This window comes from Syngnathus floridae, chromosome 6 (genome assembly GCF_059516105.1).
Source record: "Syngnathus floridae isolate MCC-2025c chromosome 6, RoL_Sflo_1.0, whole genome shotgun sequence".
Lineage (NCBI taxonomy): Eukaryota > Metazoa > Chordata > Actinopteri > Syngnathiformes > Syngnathidae > Syngnathus > Syngnathus floridae.
In genome coordinates, this window is record NC_142418.1 from 4133683 (window position 1) to 4153741 (window position 20059).

Genomic DNA, 20059 nt, shown 5'->3' on the forward strand with positions numbered 1-20059 from the left:
CCGGTTTCCTCCCACATCCCAAAAAAAACATGCATGGTAGGCTGATTGAGCACTCCAAATTGCCCATAGGTATGAGTGTGAGTGTAGATTGTTGGTGTACTCTGTGTGCCCTGCAATTGGTTGGCAACCATTCAGGGTGTCACCCGCCTACTGCCCGCTGACTGCTGGGATAGGGTCCAGCACGTCCGTGACGCCCGTGGGGACAAGTGGTACAGAAAATGAATTGATGGATGGACTATTATTATTATTCAAAGTCAAAGTCTGCTTTATTGTCAATTTCTTCACATGCCATGACACACAAAGAGATCGAAATTACGTTCCCACTATCCCACGGTGACAAGACATAGTTCACAATGTACATACAAGTAAACAACACAAGAAAATAATAAATAAGAGTGATGAATAAATAATTATAATAATAATAAATAAACAAATAAAACAATAAATAAGTACAGGACGCTACGCAGAAGGGAGAAGAGAGTTCAGGATCCTAACAGCCTGGAGAATGAAGCTGTTGGTGAGTCTGGCAGTGCGCGAGCGCAGGTTCCTGTACCTCTTCCCAGAGGGCAGAAGATCAAACAAAGAGCGAGCGGGGTGACTCACATCACTCACAATCGTGGTCACCTTGCGGGCAAGATGGGAGGTGTAAATGCCCTTCAGGGAGGGGAGTGAAGCACCAATATTCTTACCAGCCGTGTTCACTATGCGCTGCAAGGCCTTCATGTTGTATTCAGTGCAGCTACCACCCCAGACAGCGATACAACTGGAGAGGACGCTCTCAATGGTGCCACGGTAGAATGTAGTCATGACGGCCGGAGGAGCACTTGCTCGCCTGAGTTTCCGCAGGAAGTACAGGCGGCGCTGAGCTTTCTTCGCCAGTGACGCGGTGTTGGCGGACCAGGAGAGGTCCTCACTGATGTGCACCCCCAGGAATCTGGTGCTGCTCACTCTCTCCGCCACTGCACCGTCGATGGTCAGCGGCAGGTGTTGGGTGTGACCCTTCCGGAAGTCAACAACAATTTCCTTGCAGGAGGTTGTTGTCCCTGCACCACGCGGTCAGAAGGTCAATATTCCATATTTCAGCATGCGGTTGCTGCTGTAAGTCGCAGTGCAGTCATGTGTCAGCAGGGTGAAGAGCAGCGGACTGAGCACGCAGCCTTGGGGGGGGCCCCGTCCTCAGCGTGATGCTGGCGGAGAGATTGTCGCCAACACGTACTACCTGAGGCCTCTGACAGAGGAAGTCCAGTAGCCAGTTACAGATGTATGTTCTGAGGCCCAGCTTGTCGAGTTTGCAGATGAGTCGCTGTGGTTCAATGGTGTTGAATGCAGAACTGAAGTCCACAAACAGCGATCTCACATACGAGTCCCTAATCTCCAGGTGGGAGAGGGCCGAGTGGAGGGCAGAGCAGATGGCATCCTCAGAGGACCGTTTGGCTCAGTACGCAAACTGGAAGGGGTCTACGGTGGGGGGGAGAATGGATCTGATGTGCTCCATGATAAGCCGCTCAATGCACTTCATGATGATGGGCGTCAGTGCCACGGGGCGATAGTCATTGAAGCAGTACGGAGCAGGCTTCTTCGGCACAGGTACGATGGTGGCAGCCTTGAAACACGAAGGGACGATGGCATGCTGCAAGGAAATGTTAAAGATGTCAGTGAAGACACCCGTCAGCTCCCCAGCGCAGTCCTTCAGCGCTCGACCTGGGATGTTGTCAGGGCCCGCCGCCTTACGGGTGTTGATAGCGGCAAGCGCCCTCCTCACGCTGTCGGCAGAGAGGCACAGGGGCTGCTCGTGTGGAGGGGGAGTGGTCTTCAGCGGGCAAGTGCTGTTCTGAGCGTCGAAGCGAGCAAGGAAGCGGTTAAGATCGTTGAACAGACGGACGTCACCCTCACAGCTCTGCGGCGCAGGCTTGTAGTCCGTGATGGTCTGAATGCCCTGCCAAAGGCTCCGTGCGTCCCTGCTGTCCTTGAAGTGGGCGGTAATCTTGCAGGAGAACGCTCTTTTTGCATCCTTGAGGACAGCCCCCGTCAGCCATGGCTTCCAGTTAGCCCGAGTGACGATGGATTTCGAGTGAGTCACATCATCAGTGCACTTTGTGATGTAAGAGAAAACAGAGTCAGTATACTCCTATGTCTGTGTGATCGTTGCAAGTGGCCGCCCGCTTAAACATGTCCCAGTCAGTAGTGCCAAAGCAGTCTCGAAGCGCATCAGAGGCACCCTCAGGCCACACCCGTACCCACTTGCGAACCGGCCTGGATGCCTTCACCCTTTGTCTGTATGCGGGCAAAAGCATAACAGTGAGATGGTCAGAAAGTCCAAGATGGGGGAGGGGGGCAGCCTTGAAAGCTCCTTTATGTGTAGAGTAGACTAGGTCCAGGAAGCTGTCACGTGTTGGAAAATTAACATGCTGGTGAAGCCTAGGAAAAACAGACTTCAGGTTAGCATGATTAAAGTCCCCAGCAAAGATTATTATTACGATCATTATTATTACTACCGTATTTTTCAGACTATAAGTTGTGGTTTTTTTTCATAGTTTGGGTGGGGGGGGCGACTTATACTGAGGAGCGACTTACATGTGAATTATTTCACAAATTTTCAAAATAAAAAAAAATAAAAAATAAAAAAGTGAAACCGCGATAAACGGACCACGATGTAGAATGGGATTACTGTATTTTGAATTTCAAGTGGCGTCCGCGGCGCGGCGGTTGTTTACATAAAGTACAAATATTCGATCACGGGATGACGAAGAAGACGAAGGGCCCCACGTACTACCGGCATCATTGGTTGCTCTGTTTGTAAGTGACACGGAGGACGAAGAGTTTGAAGGATTTAATGATTTGGAGTGACACAGAAGGTTTGAAAAACTATTATGGCTTTTACGCATGCCCGGTCCTACTCTACAGAGCTCTCTTTTACCTCCGTGGATGGAAGTCAGGGGCCGGCGCTCGGCCGGGTGGCTGTCCGGGGACGGTGGATGGGGCTCGGACATGGCTTTTATGCATGCCCGGTCCTATTCTATAGAGCTCTCTTCCACCTCCGTGGCTGGAAGTGCCACCTCCGGGGGTGGAAGTTCACGCCGCCACACGCCTGGAAGTCGACGTCGGTGCTTGGGGCCGTGTGGCGTTGAACTATTTATGTTATAGTTATTTGAAATATTTTATTTCGTGTAGCACTTTGTATATGTTTTCATCGTTACAGTTCAGTAGTTGTTGGCTCGTTGAACTCGTGTTTTGTTAAATAAAGAGCCGTTTACCAAACCCACGTTTTTCCTGGTACTTTGTTAACGCTACAATATAGTTATATACTAGATCTGTGGAATAACGACAAGACTGACGTCAGGGCGCACGCGCGGCGTTGTTGACAAAGGACGAGGAATTTGATCGATGGATTTAATGATTTGGAGTGCCACAGATGGTTTGGTTATAGTATTGCTTATATAATAGTTATTTGATGTATAAATTATATATTGTTATATGGGCCTTTGGAATATTTAGAAGTGCAAGCACCGTTAGCAGCGCGCACCCGGCCGGCATTGTTTACATAAAGGACGATCGATGGATTTAATGATTTGGAGTGACACAGATGGTTTGATAATATTATTGCTTGTATAATAGTTATTTAATATATAATTTATATATCGTTATATGGGCCTGTGGAATATTTTGAAGTGCAAAAGCCATCAGCGGCGCACACCCATTGTTGACATAAAGGACAATCGATGGATTTAATGAATTGGAGTGACACAGATGGTTTTATAAACGTGTTATTCATGTAAGAGTTATTTGAATGACTCTGAATGTTACGTCAGGGCCGTTCTCAGCTCTTCGTTTGTGTTTATGTCACGTTAGCATACCTATCGTTTAGCCTGTTGTTGTTCGTTCATGTCTGATCTTGGTGTTGGATTTTGTCGAATAAATTTCCCCCAAAATGCAACTTATACTCCGAAGCAACTTATATGTTTTTTTTCACGTTATTGTGCATTTAATGGCTAATGCGACCTATATTCCGGAGCGACATTTAGGCCTAAAAATACGGTCTTATCATTATTACTATTATTGATTTTAGCTGGTATTATCATCTGTCACCGTCAAAACAAAAATTTGGTCGTTTGTTGCCGCATTACCCAAACAGCTCAGCTATTGTACTGTATGTCCCATCTTTCCCAACAGGTCACAGTGAATCTGTCCTGGATTAATACTGTGGAGAATTCCCTTGAGTGATTTATGTATATTTGGCTTTTGCCAGGTTGAGAATACACTATGGCAGTATGAAATATAAGCACCTGAATTTCCAAACACATCTTTATTCCGAGACTGCCAACAAGATACTGAACAACATAAAAGATAAAAGCACATATTGCGTAGCAAAGAAGTACCAGCGCACGCGACAGTCAGCTTCAGGGTTGCATTTACTCGCCATATTCCAAATGTCTGCGGTGAACTCTGAAATTGACGCTAAGTGCCTCTGCTGGCGGGCCGACCACGGCTCAGCAACTTTCGACATTGCAAGCGTGAGCATTAGAAAATATCTCAAGGTATAATGCCATCAACCCCCGAAAGCACTATACAGTGCTAACTCTATGTATGAACTTAATTGGTTCCGCGATCCGGTTTGTAAGACACGTTTATCAGTAGAAGTACAACGTTTCCCATATGAATCAATGTAAAAGCAAATAATGCGTGCCGGACTATCCCAAAAGTCACACTTTTTGACCTATTACTCTGTGTAAAGCACACAGAAAACCAAAACAACAGTTTTATTTTTGCTTTTTCAACCCTTTATAACAAAAAATACATGTCACTTTATTCTTGACCTCCTAACTTTGCTTGGGAAAGGGGGAAACCTGTTCTAATTTTCTACACTTGCCAAAAAATACCCCCGAGGAGACACAGAAAAGGTTAGGCTAATAAATTATTGTATTCATCCACATACTCCCTACAATGTGTTCATGTGTTCTTACTTGTCATTAGTTTTTGGTGCAATTAATGAGTTTTCCGACTGTGTCAGTGGTCACTGAACGCAGAATGCGAGTGAAAACTTAAAAAAAAAAAGGAACTTAACTTCTAAACAGTGAGATTGACAAACACAGAACTGTGTTCTTCATGTTTTTATTGAAAACAAGCTGGTACTGTATGCCGCACAGCAACGGCTTCCGCCTTTCACTCAATGCGTGAGCGCTCCTGCAGCAGGTTATGCCTACTTTGGCACAACTCCCACCACCATACACCGTTGCAAGCTCGACGATACGCATGCATTCACCAGTCATATCGATAGTCTTAGGAGACATACTCGACTCTACTAATTGTATTTTACACTGCTAACACGCCGAGACGAACAAGGAATGGCAAAGCAAAGGAGACAATCCAGCAGTGGAGGTGTGATTGTGATGTCGGTTTGGAAGTTGAAAACTGGTTTGTAAGTAGATGCAAAATAATTGCGAGACTCCGGTTTGTATCTCAATCTTATCTTTCTTACCGTATTTTTCGGACTAAAAGTCACTCCGGAATATATGTCGCATTAGCCATAAAATGAAGAATAACGTGAAAAAAAAACATATAAGTCGCTCCGGAGTATACGTCGCATTTTGGGGGAAATTTATTCGACAAAATCCAACACCAAGAACAGACATGAATGAGTAACAACAGGCTAAACGATAGGTATGCTAACGTGACATAAACACAAACGAAGAGCTGAGAACGGGCCTGACGTAACATTCAGAGTTATTCAAATAACTATTACATAAATAACACGCTTATGAAACCATCTGCGTCACTCCAATTCATTAAATCCATCGATCGTCCTTTATGTCAACAATGGGTGCGTGCCTCTGGCGGTGCTTGCACTTCAAAATATTCCACAGGCCCATATAACGATATATAAATTATATATCAAATAACTATTATATAAGCAATAATATTATCAAACCATCTGTATCACTCCAAATCATTAAATCCATCGATCAAATTCCTCGTCCTTTGTCAACAAAGCCGCACGTGCACCCTGACGTCAGCCTCGCCGTTATTCCACAGATCTAGTATATAACTATATTGTCGCGTTAACAAAGTACAGGGAAAGACGTGTGTATGGTAAACGGCTCTTTATTTAACAAAACAAGAGTTCAACGAGCCAACAGATATTGAACTGTAACGATAAAAACATATACAAGTTGGTACATGAAATAAAATACCGTATTTGCCGGTGTATTGGTCGACCTTTTTCGATCCAAAATCGACCGAAAAAAATCGACCTCGACTTATACACTGAGTCATAAAATTTAACTTCGTATTCATCGCTTCAAATGTGATGGTAACCAAGGCCGTTTCTCATGCATCTCATTGTGCGTTGGAAAATTTGAACCGGGCGGCGTGCGCGAGTGCGCGGCCCGCTGGAAGTCGAATGAGGCTCCGCGATTTCATCCGCGGTACTTATAAACAGCCGTTCCGCTCGGCGGGAGATATTTTCGGCCACTTGGCGCGTGCGCACGGCCTCCCGGATGTGCCGGGCAGCGTGCACGAGCTCGCCGGCCGCTGGAAGTCGAATGAGACTCCGCGATTTCATCCGCGGTGCTTATAAAGTGCCGATCCGCTCGCCGGGAGCTATTTTCGGCCACTTGGCGCGTGCGCACGGCCTCCCGGATGTGCCGGGCGGCGTGCGCGAGCTCGCCGACCGCTGGAAGTCGAATGAGGCTCCGCGATCTCCTCCGCGGTGCTTATAAACAGCCGATCCGCTAGGCGGGAGCTATTTTCGGCCACTTGGTGCGTGCGCACAGCCTCCCGGATGTGCCGGGCGGCGTGCGCGAGCTTGCCAGCCGCTGGAAGTCGAATGAGGCTCCGCGATCTCCTCCCGGTGCTTATAAAGAGCCGATCCGCTCGGCGGGAGCTATTTCCGGCCACTTGGCGCGTGCGCATGGCCTCCCGGTGGTGCCAGGCGGCGTGCGCGAGTGCGCTGGCCGCTGGAAGTCGAATGAGGCTCCGCGATCTCCTCCGCGGTGCTTATAAAGTGCCGATCCGCTCGGCTTGGAGCTATTTCCGGCCTCCCGGTGGTGCCGGGCGGCGTGCGCGAGCTCGCCGGCTGCTGGAAGTCGAATGAGGCTCCGCGATCTCCTCCGCGGTGCTTATAAACAGCCGATCCGCTCGGCTGGAGCTATTTCCGGCCACTGCGCATGCGCACGGCCTCCCGGAATTTGAACACATTTCGTCAATAAATTTCGCATATTTCTGATTGAATTTTGAAGTTTAATATAATGCAACAATTGAGCTCGACTCATACAAAGGATATATCATAAAATCGTAAATTTCCGTCGAATTTTAGGGGGTCGACTTATACACCGAGTCGACTTATACACCGGCAAATACGGTATATCAAATAACTATAACATAAATAGTTCACCGCCACACGGCCCCAAGTACCGGCGACGACTTCCAGGCGTGTGGCGGCGTGGACTTCCATCCCTGGAGGTGGCACTTCCAGCCACGGCGGTGGAAGAGGGCTCCATAGAACAGGACCGGGCATGCGTAAAAGCCATGCCCGAGCCCCATCCACCGTCCCCGGACAGCCACGCGGCCGAGCACCAGCCGCCGACTTCCATCCACGGAGGTGAAATAGAGCTCCGTAGAGTAGGACCGGGCGTGCGTAAAAGCCATGTCCGAGCCCCGTCCTCCGTCCCCGGACAGCCACCCGGCCGAGCGCCGGCCCCCGACTTCCATCCACGGAGGTGAAAGAGAGCTTTGTAGAGTAGGACCGGGCGTGCGTAAAAGCCATCATAGTTTTTCAAACCTTCTGTGTCACTCCAAATCATTAAATCCTTCAAACTCTTCGTCCTCTGTGTCAATTACAAACAAAGCCGCTAATGATGCCGGTAGTGCGTGGGGGCCCTTCGTCATCTTCGTCATCCCGTGATCGAATTTTTGTCCTTTATGTAAACAACCGCCGCGCCACGCTGCTGATGTCACTTGAAATTCAAATTCCAGTAATCCCTTGCTACATCGCGGTTCGTTTATCGCGGTTTCCCTTTTTTTTTTTGAAAATTTATGAAAAAATTCACAAGTCGCTTCTCAGTATAAGTCGCCCCCCCCCCACCCAAACTATGGAAAAAACTGCGACTTATAGTCCGAAAAATACGGTCTCTTCGTAAGTATAGGCGTTCGTAAGTGTGTTGTTTCTCTTGCAGCCTGTAACTAAAAAAACGCAATGAGCTGTCACACACTGGCTACCAGCTGCTCAATTACCGCACTAACAGCAACATCAGATGTGTCAGTAGTTAAAGCCATCTCCGCCGTAGAAATTGGGTGGGTGAAGAGATCTGTATTTGCGAGGGCGTCATTACCCTGTTGAAAAGCTCGTCCCCGCTGCGGAAACCACTCGACCGGGTCAGTAGCCTTTCTTTTTTTCGAAGCACCGTATAGAGGCTGCAGAAGGTGGACTTTGTGGGGAAGGAAGCATCCATTCATCCATTTTCTATACCGCTTGTCCCCACGGGGGTTGCGGGTGTGCTGGAGCCTATTCCAGCGGTCATCGGGCAGTAGGCGGAGGACACCCTGAACCGGTTGCCAGTCAATTGCAGGGGGAAGGAACCAGTTACAAAAATTAGCCATCTCCAAAAACTCCTGCAGCACCTAAATTGAGGCAGGACGGGAAAATCCACCACTGCCTGCACTTTAGCGGACAACAGGACTGGGCTCCAGAATGTCGTTGAGATAGACAAACACAAAGTCGAGATCATGTAACACAGAGTCCATCGACCTTGAAAAAGTCTGTGGCACCCTCTTTAGTCCAAAAGGCATGCACAGTAATTCAAAAAGCGTTAATGGGTTTATCACATCACGTCGGGGTCACCAATGAGGCAGTATGAAACACACACATCTGAATTTCTAAACACATTTTTAATCCAAGACTGCCAACAAGATAATGAACAACATGAAAGATAAAAGCACATATTGCGTCACAAAGAGCAGGTTTGCGAATCAATGACTTCTTTTAAAAAGCAACTTCCTAACTTTTTAGAGCAATCTCCACCCTGACCCGCCCTGGGTTTTGGTGGGTCTTTGTGGGAGATCGGGGGTCTCAGGATGAGACCAGTGAGAACCCTCCTCTATTAGTGTTTTCAATTATTGACACTGCCTTTGTTTGAACAACTGACCCAAATCTGTGGGACACTGTTTAAAAACAAACAAAAAAACTCAGTTTTGAAGTTTTAGGAACTCAAAGTGTGTATCTGAAAATCTGATATAACGTTTGTCTTTTTTAAGGTTACCGCTCTGTGCCTCTAAAGAACGGCTACAATGAAAACTTAGAATTAGCCTCTCTTTTAGTTGACATACAAGTACTACAGCCAGAGGTGAGTACACAAATTATATCAGAGTACACAAACCTACTTGAAATACTGTCTTTATCCTTTCATGTTTCTTAGAACACAGAAGAAGAACTGTATTTCTCCTCCAATCAACTGAGAAAAAAACAAGCAGAGTTCAGCTCAGAAGGACTCCTGTACAATACACACACAAACATTAAGCTTTCCCCCGCCCCTTACGAACCTTCCACATCAAATCATTTTGTTAGAGAATGCAGCACAAGTGAGAACAGGTAAGCCTTTTTCATATCAAAGGAAATTTTATAGTGCAGTGAAAAAGTATTCTCCCCATCCTGATTTCCTTGTTTTGTTTTTGGTGCATATATATCACATTTCTTGTTTTGTTTTTTATGCATATTTATCTCACTTAAATGTTCAGGTCATGATGCCAATTTTGATGTCTCTCAAACACAACCTTAGTATAATTTCTGTTGACTAATCATAAAGGGCCCTACATGCAAAAATGATCGACCCTCTTGAGTTAATGTGATACCACAGATTTTGGAAAGCTGAGTCCAATTTCACTGGCACTACCCAAATCTGATTACCATCATATTTGTTAAATTATGAAATTACTCAAATAGTAGCTGTCTGATAAAGTTAATTAAGATGATGATGATGATGGAACTTTATTCATCCCACAGCGGGGAAATTTACTTGTCACAGCAGCATACAAGAGTGCAAGAATACAGGTGCCAAATTTAAAAAAGGATAAATAACAGACAAGGACAAAGACAAGTGCCACTGGTAGTGGTAGAGACGAAACACTTTTATCAGGTGCCACGCATGTTGTAGAGTCTGACAGCAGAGGGAATGAAGGACCTGCGGAATCTTTCCTTCCTACACCGTGGATGTAATAGTCTGCTGCTAATGGAGATGCTCAGGGACCGCACAATGTCATGAAGGGGGTGAGAGGTGCTGTCCATGATGGATTTCAGCTTAATTAATTACAAAATATCAATATTAAACCATAATCAGTAAATTATAAATGAAAGAACAGCAGATAAACAGAGTGATTGAAATCTATTTTAAGAGTGTAATGAGACGGTGATCACAAACGTACCTAGAACATTTAAAGAACTGCCAGTCTCATTGGCTTCTGTTAATTCTTGTGTGCACTGAGCATTCAATGCCTTTCTTCACTTCTTGCCCATGCATTTCAGCAAAAAGTACAAAGTTACCTGTTCTAATGGTGAAATAATTTAACATGATTGGATTGAAAATAAAATAAATGTAAAGCATTGACCTTAGAACTAAGTTATTAATGTCAGAAGCATTAATACGTATGCATATACATATTAATGAGGCAACACTTCATACCTGGCAGCTTTGACAATACTTGTCGCAGACTTCCCTCTCCCCAGCCAATTGGTCCAGTTCATCCCGGAGAAGCCCAAGGCGTGCCCAGGCCGGAAGGCAGACATAGTCTCTCTAGCGTGTCCTGGGTCGTCCTCTGGGTCTCCTGCCACTGACACATTCCTGGAACAAGTTCAGCAAGGTGTCCAGGAAGCATCCTAATAAGATGCCTAAGCCACTTCATCTGGCCACTCTCTACGCAATGGAACAGCAGCTCAAGTCCAAGCTCCTCCCAGATTACTGAGTTTCTCACCTTATCTCTAAGGATGAGCCCAGACACCCTGCGGAGAGAACTCATTTTGGCCGCTTGTATCTGGGATCATGTTCTTTCGGTCACGACCCATAGCTCCTGACCATAGCTGAGGGCAGGAAAGAAGATTGACCGGTAAATCGAGAGCTTTGCAATTTGGCTAAGCTCTTTCTACACCACAACAGACCAGTACAGCGTCCGCTGTGATGACCAATCCGCCTATAGATTTCCCACTCCATTCTTCCCTCAATCATGAACAAGATCCCGAGATACTTGAACTCCTCTACTTAGGGCAGGATCTCATCCCCGACCCAAGAGGGCATTCCTCCCTTTTCTGACTCAGTACCATGGTCTCAGATCTGGAGGTGCGGATTTTATCCAAACCATTTCAGACTCGGCTCAGAACCACTCTGGAGATCCTGGCTTGAAGAAGCCAACATCACCAGGTCATCTACAGAAAGCAGAGTTGCGATCCTGAGCTCGCGAACGCGGACCCACTCAATCAATGCCTCAGCTGCGCCTAAAAATTCTGTCCATAAAGGTTATGAACAGAATCCGTGATATAGGGACGCCTTCGCCATCCCCCACTGGAAACAAAGCTGATTTACAATGCAGACCAAACCATAGGTGGTACCGAGTATCAGGGTGTTCAGTACCCTATACGCCCAGAGCACTCCTCACAGAACACTCTGATGGACATGACTCAAACTCCCATGCACCCTCAAGAACCCTGTCGAGGTTGTAGAAATGGTACACTGTTTCATGACCGGAATGAATACCACTATTCCACCTGAATTTGAGATTTGAACTCCAGATGGCCCCTCCTCTTCAATACTGAATAGACCTTACCAAGGAGGCCGCAGAGTGTGAGTCTCCTGTAACTTCAACACGCCATCTGGTCCCACTTCTTAAAATGGAACCACCACCCCAGTCTTCCAATCTAGAAGTACTGTCCCTGATATCTGTCCCTGATGTCCATGGAATGTTGTAGAAGCATGTCAACCAGGACAGCCACACAACACAGAAACTTTAGAAACTCTGGGCAAATCACATCCACCCCCTGGGGCTTTGCCACCAATGAGTTTTTTAACCACCTCAGTGACTTCAACCCCAGAGATTGGAAAGCCCAACTCGGAGTCTCCAGGCTCTGCTTCCCCAAGGAAAGCATTTGTGTGGAATTGAGGAGGTCTTTGAAGTATTCTTCTCGCAACACACAATATCCAGAGCCTTTAGGAACTCTGGGCGTGTCTCATCCACCCCCGGGGCCCTGTCACGGAGGAAAATTGTAACTGCCTTGATGACTTCAACCCCAGAGATAGGCGAGTCTAGCTCAGAATCTCCAGGCTCTGCTTTCTCAATTGAAGGCAACACACATTTCACCGACTTGGAGGAATTGCGGATGTCGTCAAAGTATTCTCCCCACTGACTTACGACGAGTCGAGGTCAGCAGTATCCCATCTTCCTATACTCAGTGTTAAAGGTACATTGCTTTCCCCGCCTGGGATGCCAGATTGTCAACGGACCAGAATTTCCACAAAGTCATCTAACTCTTCCCATGACCAAGTTTTTGCCTCTGCTACTACCGAAGCTGAGTCGTCACCTTATCGTGGGGTTTGCGTGCCCCTATGATCCTAGGAGCCATGTTGTCTGGGGCTTTATGCTCCTGGTAGGGTCAACCATGGCAAAATGGTCCTAGGTGAGGGGCCAGACAAAGCACGGCTCAGAAGACCTCTTATGATGAATGAATTATATGGACCTAGTTTTCCCTCACCCGGACGCGGGTCACCGGGGCCCTCCTCTGGAGCCAGGCCTGGAGGTGGGGCTCGAAGGCGAGCGTCCGGTGGCCGGGCCTTCGCCCATGGGGCCCGGCCGGGAACAGCCCGAAAAGAAAACGTGGGTCCCCCTTCCCATGGGCTCACCACCTGTAGAAGGGGCCAAAGGGTTCGGGTGCAAAGCAAGCTGGGCGGCGGCCAAAGGCGGGGACCTTGGTGGTCCGATCCCCGGCTGCAGAAGCTGGCTCTTGGGACATGGATTGTCGCCTCTCTGGCTGGAAAGGAGCCCGAGCTGGTGTGTGAGGCAGAAAAGTTCCGAATAGACATAGTCGGACTTGCCTCCACACATAGTTTGGGCTCTGGTACAAGCCCTCCCGAGAGGGGCTGGACTCTCTTCCACTCTGGAGTTATCCACGGTGAGAGGCGTCGAGCAGGTGTGGGCATACTTATTGCCCCCCGGCTGGGCGCCTGCACATTGGGGTTCACCCGGTGAACGAGAGGGTAGCCTCCCTCCGCCTTCGGGGGGGGTGGGATGGGTCCTGACTGTTGTTTGTTTCTATGCACCGAACAGCAGCTCAGAGTACTCACCCTTATTGGGATCCTTAGAAGTAGTGCTGGAGAGCGCTCCTTCTTATTCTTATTCTGGAGACTCTATCGTTCTACTGGGTGACTTCAATGCTCACATGGTCAATGACAGTGAGACCTGGAAGGGCGTGATTGGAAGGAACGGCCCCCCTGACCTGAACCCGAGCGGTGTTCTATTGTTGGACTTCAGTGCTCGACAGGGATTGTCAATAATGAACACCATGTTCAAACATAAGGGTGTCCATGTGTGCACTTGGCACCAGGACACCCTAGGCTGCAGTTCGATGAGCGACTTTGTAGACGTGTCATCGGATTTGCGGCTGCATGTTTTGGACAATCGGGTGACGAGAGGGGCGGAGCTGTCAACTGATGACCACCTGGTGGTGGGTTGGCTCCGATGGTGGGGGAAGATGCCGATCCGACCTGGCAGACTCAAATGCACTGGCAGCCAACCGGAGCTGTGGCCGTAAGGCAGTCGGTGCCTGTCGTGGCGGCAATCCCCGAACCCGCCGGTGGACACTGGCGGTAAGGAGGCAGCCAACAAGTACCGGATGGCCAAGCGGAACGTGGCTTTGGCGATTGCTGAGGCAAAAACCCGGGTGTGGGAAGAGTTTGGCGAGGCCATGGAGAATGACTTCCGGATGCTTTTGAGGATATTCTGGTCCACTATCCGGCGCCTCAGGAGGAGAAAGCAGTACACCGTCAAGACTGTTTACAATGGAGATGGCGTGCTGCTGACCTCGACTCGGGACGTCGTGAGTCGGTGGGGAAAATACTTCGAAGACCTCCTCAATTCCACCAACACGTCTTCCATTGTGGAAGCAGGGCCTGGAGACTCTGAGGTAGACTCTCCAATCTCTGGGGTTGAAGTCACTGAGGCAGTTAAAAAACTCCTCGGCAAGGCCCCAGGAGTGGATGAGATCCGCCCGGAATCCTTAAATGCTCTGGATGTTGTGGGGCTGTCCTGGCTGACACGCCTCTGCAACATTGCGTGGACATCGGGGATAGTGCCTCTGGATTGGCAGACTGGGGTGGTGGTTCAAACTACAGAGGAATCACACTCCTCAGCCTGCCTCCTCAGGTCTATTCAAGGGTGCTGGAGAGGAGGGTCCGTCGGGAGGTCAAACCTCGGATTCAGGAGGAGCAGTGTGGCTTTCGTCCTGGCCGTGGAACAGTGGACCAGCTCTACATTCTTGGCAGGATCCTTGAGGGGGCATGGCAGTTCGCTCAACCAGTCCACATGTGTTTTGTGGACTTGGAGAAGGCGTTCGACCGTGTCCCTCGGGAAGTTCTGTGGAGGGTGCTTCGGCAGTACGGGGTGCCAAGCCAACTGATAAGGGCGGTTCGGTCCCTGTATCACCGATGTCAGAGTTTGGTCCGCATTTCCGGCAGTAAGTCGGATTTGTTCCCAGTGAGGGTTGGACTACGCCAAGGCTGCCCCTTGTCACCGATTCTGTTCATAACTTTTATGGACAGAATTTCTAGGTGCAGCCAAGGCGTTGAGGGTGTCCGGTTTGGGGACCTCAGCATTGCGTCTCTGCTTTTTGCAGACGACGTGGTGCTGTTGGCTTCTTCAAGCCATGGTCTCCTGCTCTCACTGGAGCGGTTCGCAGCCGAGTGTGAAGCGGTCGGGAAGAGGGTCAACACCTCCAAACCATGGTCCTCGGTCGGAAAAGGGTGGAATGCCCTCTCCGGATCGAGGATGAGATCCTGCCCCAAGTGGAGGAGTTCAAGTATCTTGGGGTCTTGTTCACGAGTGAGGGGAGGATGGAGCGCGAGATCGACAGGCGGATCGGTGCAGCGTCGGCAGTAATGCGGACCCTGTACCGGTCCGTTGTGGTGAAGAGAGAGCTGAGCCAAAAGGCAAAGCTCTCAATTTACCGGTCGATCTACGCTCCTACCCTCACCTATGGTCACGTGCTATGGGTCGTGACCGAAACAACGAGATCCCGGATACAAGCGGCCAAAATGAGTTTTCTCCGTAGGGTCTCCGGGCTCTCCTTGAGAGATAGGGAGAAGCTCGGTCATCCGGGAGAGACTCGGAGTAGAGCCGCTGCTACTCCACGTTGAGAGGAGCCAGATTAGGTGGCTTGGGCATCTCATCAGGATGCCTACTGGACGCCACCCTGGGGAGGTCTTCCAGGCATGTCCCACCGGTAGGAGACCCCGTTGATAACCCAGGACGTGCTGGAGAGACTATGTCTCTCAGCTGGCCTGAGAACGCCTTGGGATCGCCCCGGGATGAGCTAGATGAAGTGGCTGGGGAGAGGGAAGTCTGTGAGTCCCTCCTAAAGCTGCTGCCCCCGCGACCCGACCCCGGATAAGCGGAAGAAGATGGATGGATGGATGGATGGATGGATGGATGGATGGATGGATGGATGGATGGATGGATGGATGGATGGACTACCATTAGCATTAGAAAGTTTCCAGAGGGTAGAAAAATTGCTCCACATAAAAAAAAAATGTTACGAGCCTTGATCAGTCAAACATGTTTTCACAGCACTGTTTATGGTTGAATAATAACATATCTCTTCTATATGTTTAAATCCATATTTTTATGTTCTAGAGCAAAACAAAAGAAGCTAAAAAGCAGTACATTCTATTCCTGAGAATGGAGCAAACCTCACTTCCTCCTGCTGCATAACAAGAAGAAACATTGACAATAAAAGAAATTGTAATGTTTGAGTCCCATGTAATCTCAATCCAAACATCTGTGTCTTGCCTTTAATTTCCAAAGCTTACCGATTCAGACACACTGTTACTGTTGTTTATTTTTCTCATTTCTGTTATCAAGTCAGTGTCAGGTTCTCGTTTTTTCTTACTTTATTTTTTGTTTTTAGAGTTTGTTAGCAATTTCAATATGTAAAACCATTAAATAATGCTAATCGTGAAAAGTCACTTAAAGAAGATCATAAATTTGTTGTCATTCCTGCTGTCATTCTTCAAGATTCAAGAGTTTTTTATTCGCCATGTTTGAGCGTGCCAAACAAGGAATTTTACTTCGGTAAATCACAGCCTCTGTTCAACATTTAGGTGACTAACAACAACACTCAGGACATGTGAAAAACGAAAGATATTCTCAAACATCCCCTGATCTTAAACTGATCTTAAACTCCCCAGAGGGCAAGGAAAAACTCAAAACTCCAGCTAGGGGAAATGAGAAACCTTGAGAAGAGACCACAGATGGGAGGGTCCCTCTTCTAGGATGACCAGGGTGCTTTCTTATGTGCAATTTGGACAAAGCATGTCACAGACAAGAGACTGGAAACTTTATTTTTTATTTTTTTATTAATTTGAGTTAATGCATAGTCTCCTTAAATGTTGTATGTTGAAGTGATAGTGTACATCTCCACTGAGAGACTAATGTTCAAATAAAGCTGCAATTAGCCTTGGTTGTTAGTGGAAGTTACAGAAAGTCATTTCTGCATATATATGTTTTTGCTCCATTGAGTGGCCATTAAACATCTCACGCTATCAAAGTATGAAGCTATCTAATTGCTTGACTCTTGCTGCAGTAGTTCCTCTACAAACGCCTGTACTCACGAAGTTTTCGAGATACGAACCAGAGCCTCGCAGATATTTGCATCTACATCAGAACATCCGAAGCAAAGCATCCACAAATATTACAAATATGTAAAGTAAAGTGCAATCACATTTGTAAATGAATGACTTCTGGTTTTTGAAATGTAAATAAACCAATCTACTGTGATAAAACAACAAAATTGCAGTAACTGCATTAACCATCAAAGTGAAGTCTAATTGTAACTGTAGTCTTGAAACAAATCTGAATAAGGAAAAACATTGCAATAAAGTAATGCAAACTGCTCCCGCTATTGTTGGGGAGCCTGCGGACTGTATAGGGGGTTGGCTCGGATGGTTATGTTCTTTTCGCCCCCGGGTGTCGGTCAGAACACAGGAGGGAAGACGTGGTTCAGTTTTGATTATGAAGTGAATTTTGAACTTTATGCGTATCTGTATGTTGCATTAGATGATCCACTAGTAGCAGTAAGACTATCAAACTATTTTTGCTGTACAGAGAAGCTTTAGTTTCAGTAATGTATAAATACTTAGTAGAAGATAGAAGGGCCAGTTGTCCGTCACCAGGGAGAGCTGAAGGAATGACCTTTTAGGGGAAACAAGCAGACTGACACTCAAACTGCAGCTGTTACCCAAAGCCGTGACATCAGCTTCTTGTCAGGCCTGACAAAAGAGAAGGCGGGGGCTCGCTCTAACTCGGGCTCGCTCGCTCTCGCTCACTCTCTCTCTCGGGCTTTTTACATCCATGCCTTGGGGCCACTCAACTTTTTAATGATTTGGAGTGACACAGATGGTTTGATATTGTTGTTTATATGATAGTTATTTGATATATACTTTAGATGTCGTTATATGGGTCTGTGGAATATTTAGAACTGCAACTCACGACGAGTCCGACGTCAGTGGCGCGGCAGATACGCGGCATCGTTTACATAAAGGACGATCGATGGATTTAATGAATTGGAGTGACACAGATGGTTTTATAAACGTGTTATTTATGTAATAGTTATTTGAATAACTCTGAATGTTACGTCAGGCCCATTCTCAGCTCTTCGTTTGTGTTTATGTCACGTTAGCATACCTATCGTTTAGCCTGATGTTGCTCGTTCATGTCTGTTCTTGGTGTTGGATTTTGTCGAATAAATTGCCCCCTAAATGCGACTTATACTCCGGAGCGACTTGTATATGGTTTTTTTTTTCACTTTATTGTGCATTTTATGGCTAATGCGACATATATTTCAGAGCGACTTTTAGTCCGAAAAATACGGTATATACGTATATATTTTTTTTTTAATATATTTTTTATCCAACTTACATCATGTTAACATAATGCAATACACTGTGTGCACAATTATTGGGCAAGTGAGCATTTTGACCATATCATCATTGTCATGCGTATTTTCCAACTTCAGGTTGTTTAAACTTGAAGGCTTATTGGTTTTAAGCATATCAAGTGAAGTGTATTTGTGTAATGAGGGAGGGTGTGGCCTAGGGAGGTCAACACCCTATATCAAGGTGTGCATAATTATCAGGCAGCGTCTTTTCCTTAGGCAACATGGGCCAAAAAAGAGATTTAACTGATTCAGAAAAGTCATAAATTGTGAAAAGTCTTTCAAAGGGATGCAGCACTCTTGAAATTGCCAAGATGTTGCGGCGTGATCATCGAACAGTCAAACTTTTTGGTGCATAAAGTCAACAGGGTCGCAAGAAGCGTGTTGAGAAGAAAAGACGTAAATTAAGATTTAAGAAGAATCAAACGTGAAGCCACCAGGGACCTGTTATCCTCCAGTGCTGTCATATTCCAGAACTGCACCCTACCTGGAGTGTCCAGAAATACAAGGTGTTCTGTGCTCAGAGACATGGCCAAGGTAAGAAAAGCTGAAACCCGACCACAACTAAACAAGAGACACAAGTTGGAACGCCAAGACTGGGCCAAGAAATATCTGAAGACAGACTTTTCAAAGATTTTATGGACTGGTGAGATAAGAGTGACTCTTGACGGACCAGATGGATGGGCCCGTGGCTGGATCAGTGTCAGGCCCAGAGCTCCACTTCGACTCGGACTCCAGCTATGTGGAGGTGGAGTACTGGTATGAGCTGGTATTATTAAGGATGAGCTAGTTGGACCTTTTCAGATTGAAGATAGACTCAAACTCAACTCTCAAACCTACTGCCAGTTTTTAGAGGACACTTTCTTCAAGCAGTGGTACAGGAAAAAGACAGCATCTTTCAAAAAGACCATGGTTTTTATGCAGGACAATGCTCGAGAGCATGCATCGCAGTACTCCACTGCATGGCTAGCCAATAAAGACCTTAGAGATGAAAGAATGATGACATGGCCCCTGACAGACTCCATGAATGGAACGCTTGTGGCTGTTACTGAAAAGAAGGGTGGCTGTATTGGTCACTTTTTTTTTTGAAATGTCAATTTGTAAATTATGAGTTGTTTGATTATTATTCTCACTTAAATAGATGAAAATAAACAAGTGATGTGGGAACATTGTCGTTTTTCATTTAGTTGCATAATAATTCTGTACACTAACAGTAGCCTAATAATTGCACACACACAGATTTTCTCCTTAGAAAGCCAAAACTTCAGTTTTACTTTATGAAATAATCAGATTGAAGTTTATTAACATTTTGGATTGACTGCGGTCAATGTAGTTGTTCAGTCATAAAATTAGTCCTCAAAAATACAAATTTCTAATAATTGTGCACACGGTGTATATGGTGCTGGGCTTCTCACATATGATCGTTTCAGTGATGGTTTCACCAGCAATCTCCTTGTCCTTTATCCACACAAGCAAAAAGCGTTCCATCTCTTCCAGGGCAGGGCTGCGACGTTTAGAGATGATGGTGAGCCCTTTGGATGACTTGACCACTTTGAGGGCTTCCTTCTTCTTAATGATGGTCAAAATTGTTGACATGTTCTGGCCATATTGTTTCGCAATAAATGTATTTCTATTTTGATTACATTGTTTTATTTTCCAATATTCAAGGTCAACACGTTTATTTTCAGGTTCAAGTTTTATTTTTTCAAATACAAAACTTTTGACCCAATCTGACTCCTTAGGGATGGCCTTTTAATACGTGAATATTTGAGATCTGTGTGTTTCTGGATCTCTTAAAATGACATTACATTTGTGTAAAAAATAAATGCACGTGTCCACTGATCCACAAATGATCATTTGGAAATTCACATGCAAAACTTA

General features: G+C 46.5%; 1 protein-coding gene and 1 pseudogene across 9 annotated transcripts in view; one reads left to right on the plus strand and one right to left on the minus strand.

Annotated features, from left to right (window-relative positions):
- The window catches only part of plcg2 (phospholipase C, gamma 2), a 145210-nt gene extending 128415 nt beyond the window's left edge, over positions 1–16795 (plus strand). For 7 of the 9 annotated variants that reach the window (XM_088379316.1, XM_088379312.1, XM_088379318.1 and 4 more), the window contains 3 exons: positions 9250–9338; positions 9411–9583; positions 9995–16795. In XM_088379316.1, the coding sequence (XP_088235442.1) occupies positions 9250–9338; positions 9411–9583; positions 9995–10055 (323 nt within the window). In that variant the 3' untranslated portion in view covers positions 10056–16795. Of the gene's footprint in view, positions 1–9249; positions 9339–9410; positions 9584–9994 lie in introns of those variants that run through there. The other 2 variants (XM_088379313.1, XR_015859134.1) reach the window with 2 other exon arrangements.
- Positions 12739–14301, minus strand: LOC148395962 (uncharacterized; annotated as a pseudogene).
- Positions 16796–20059: the final 3264 nt, after the last annotated feature.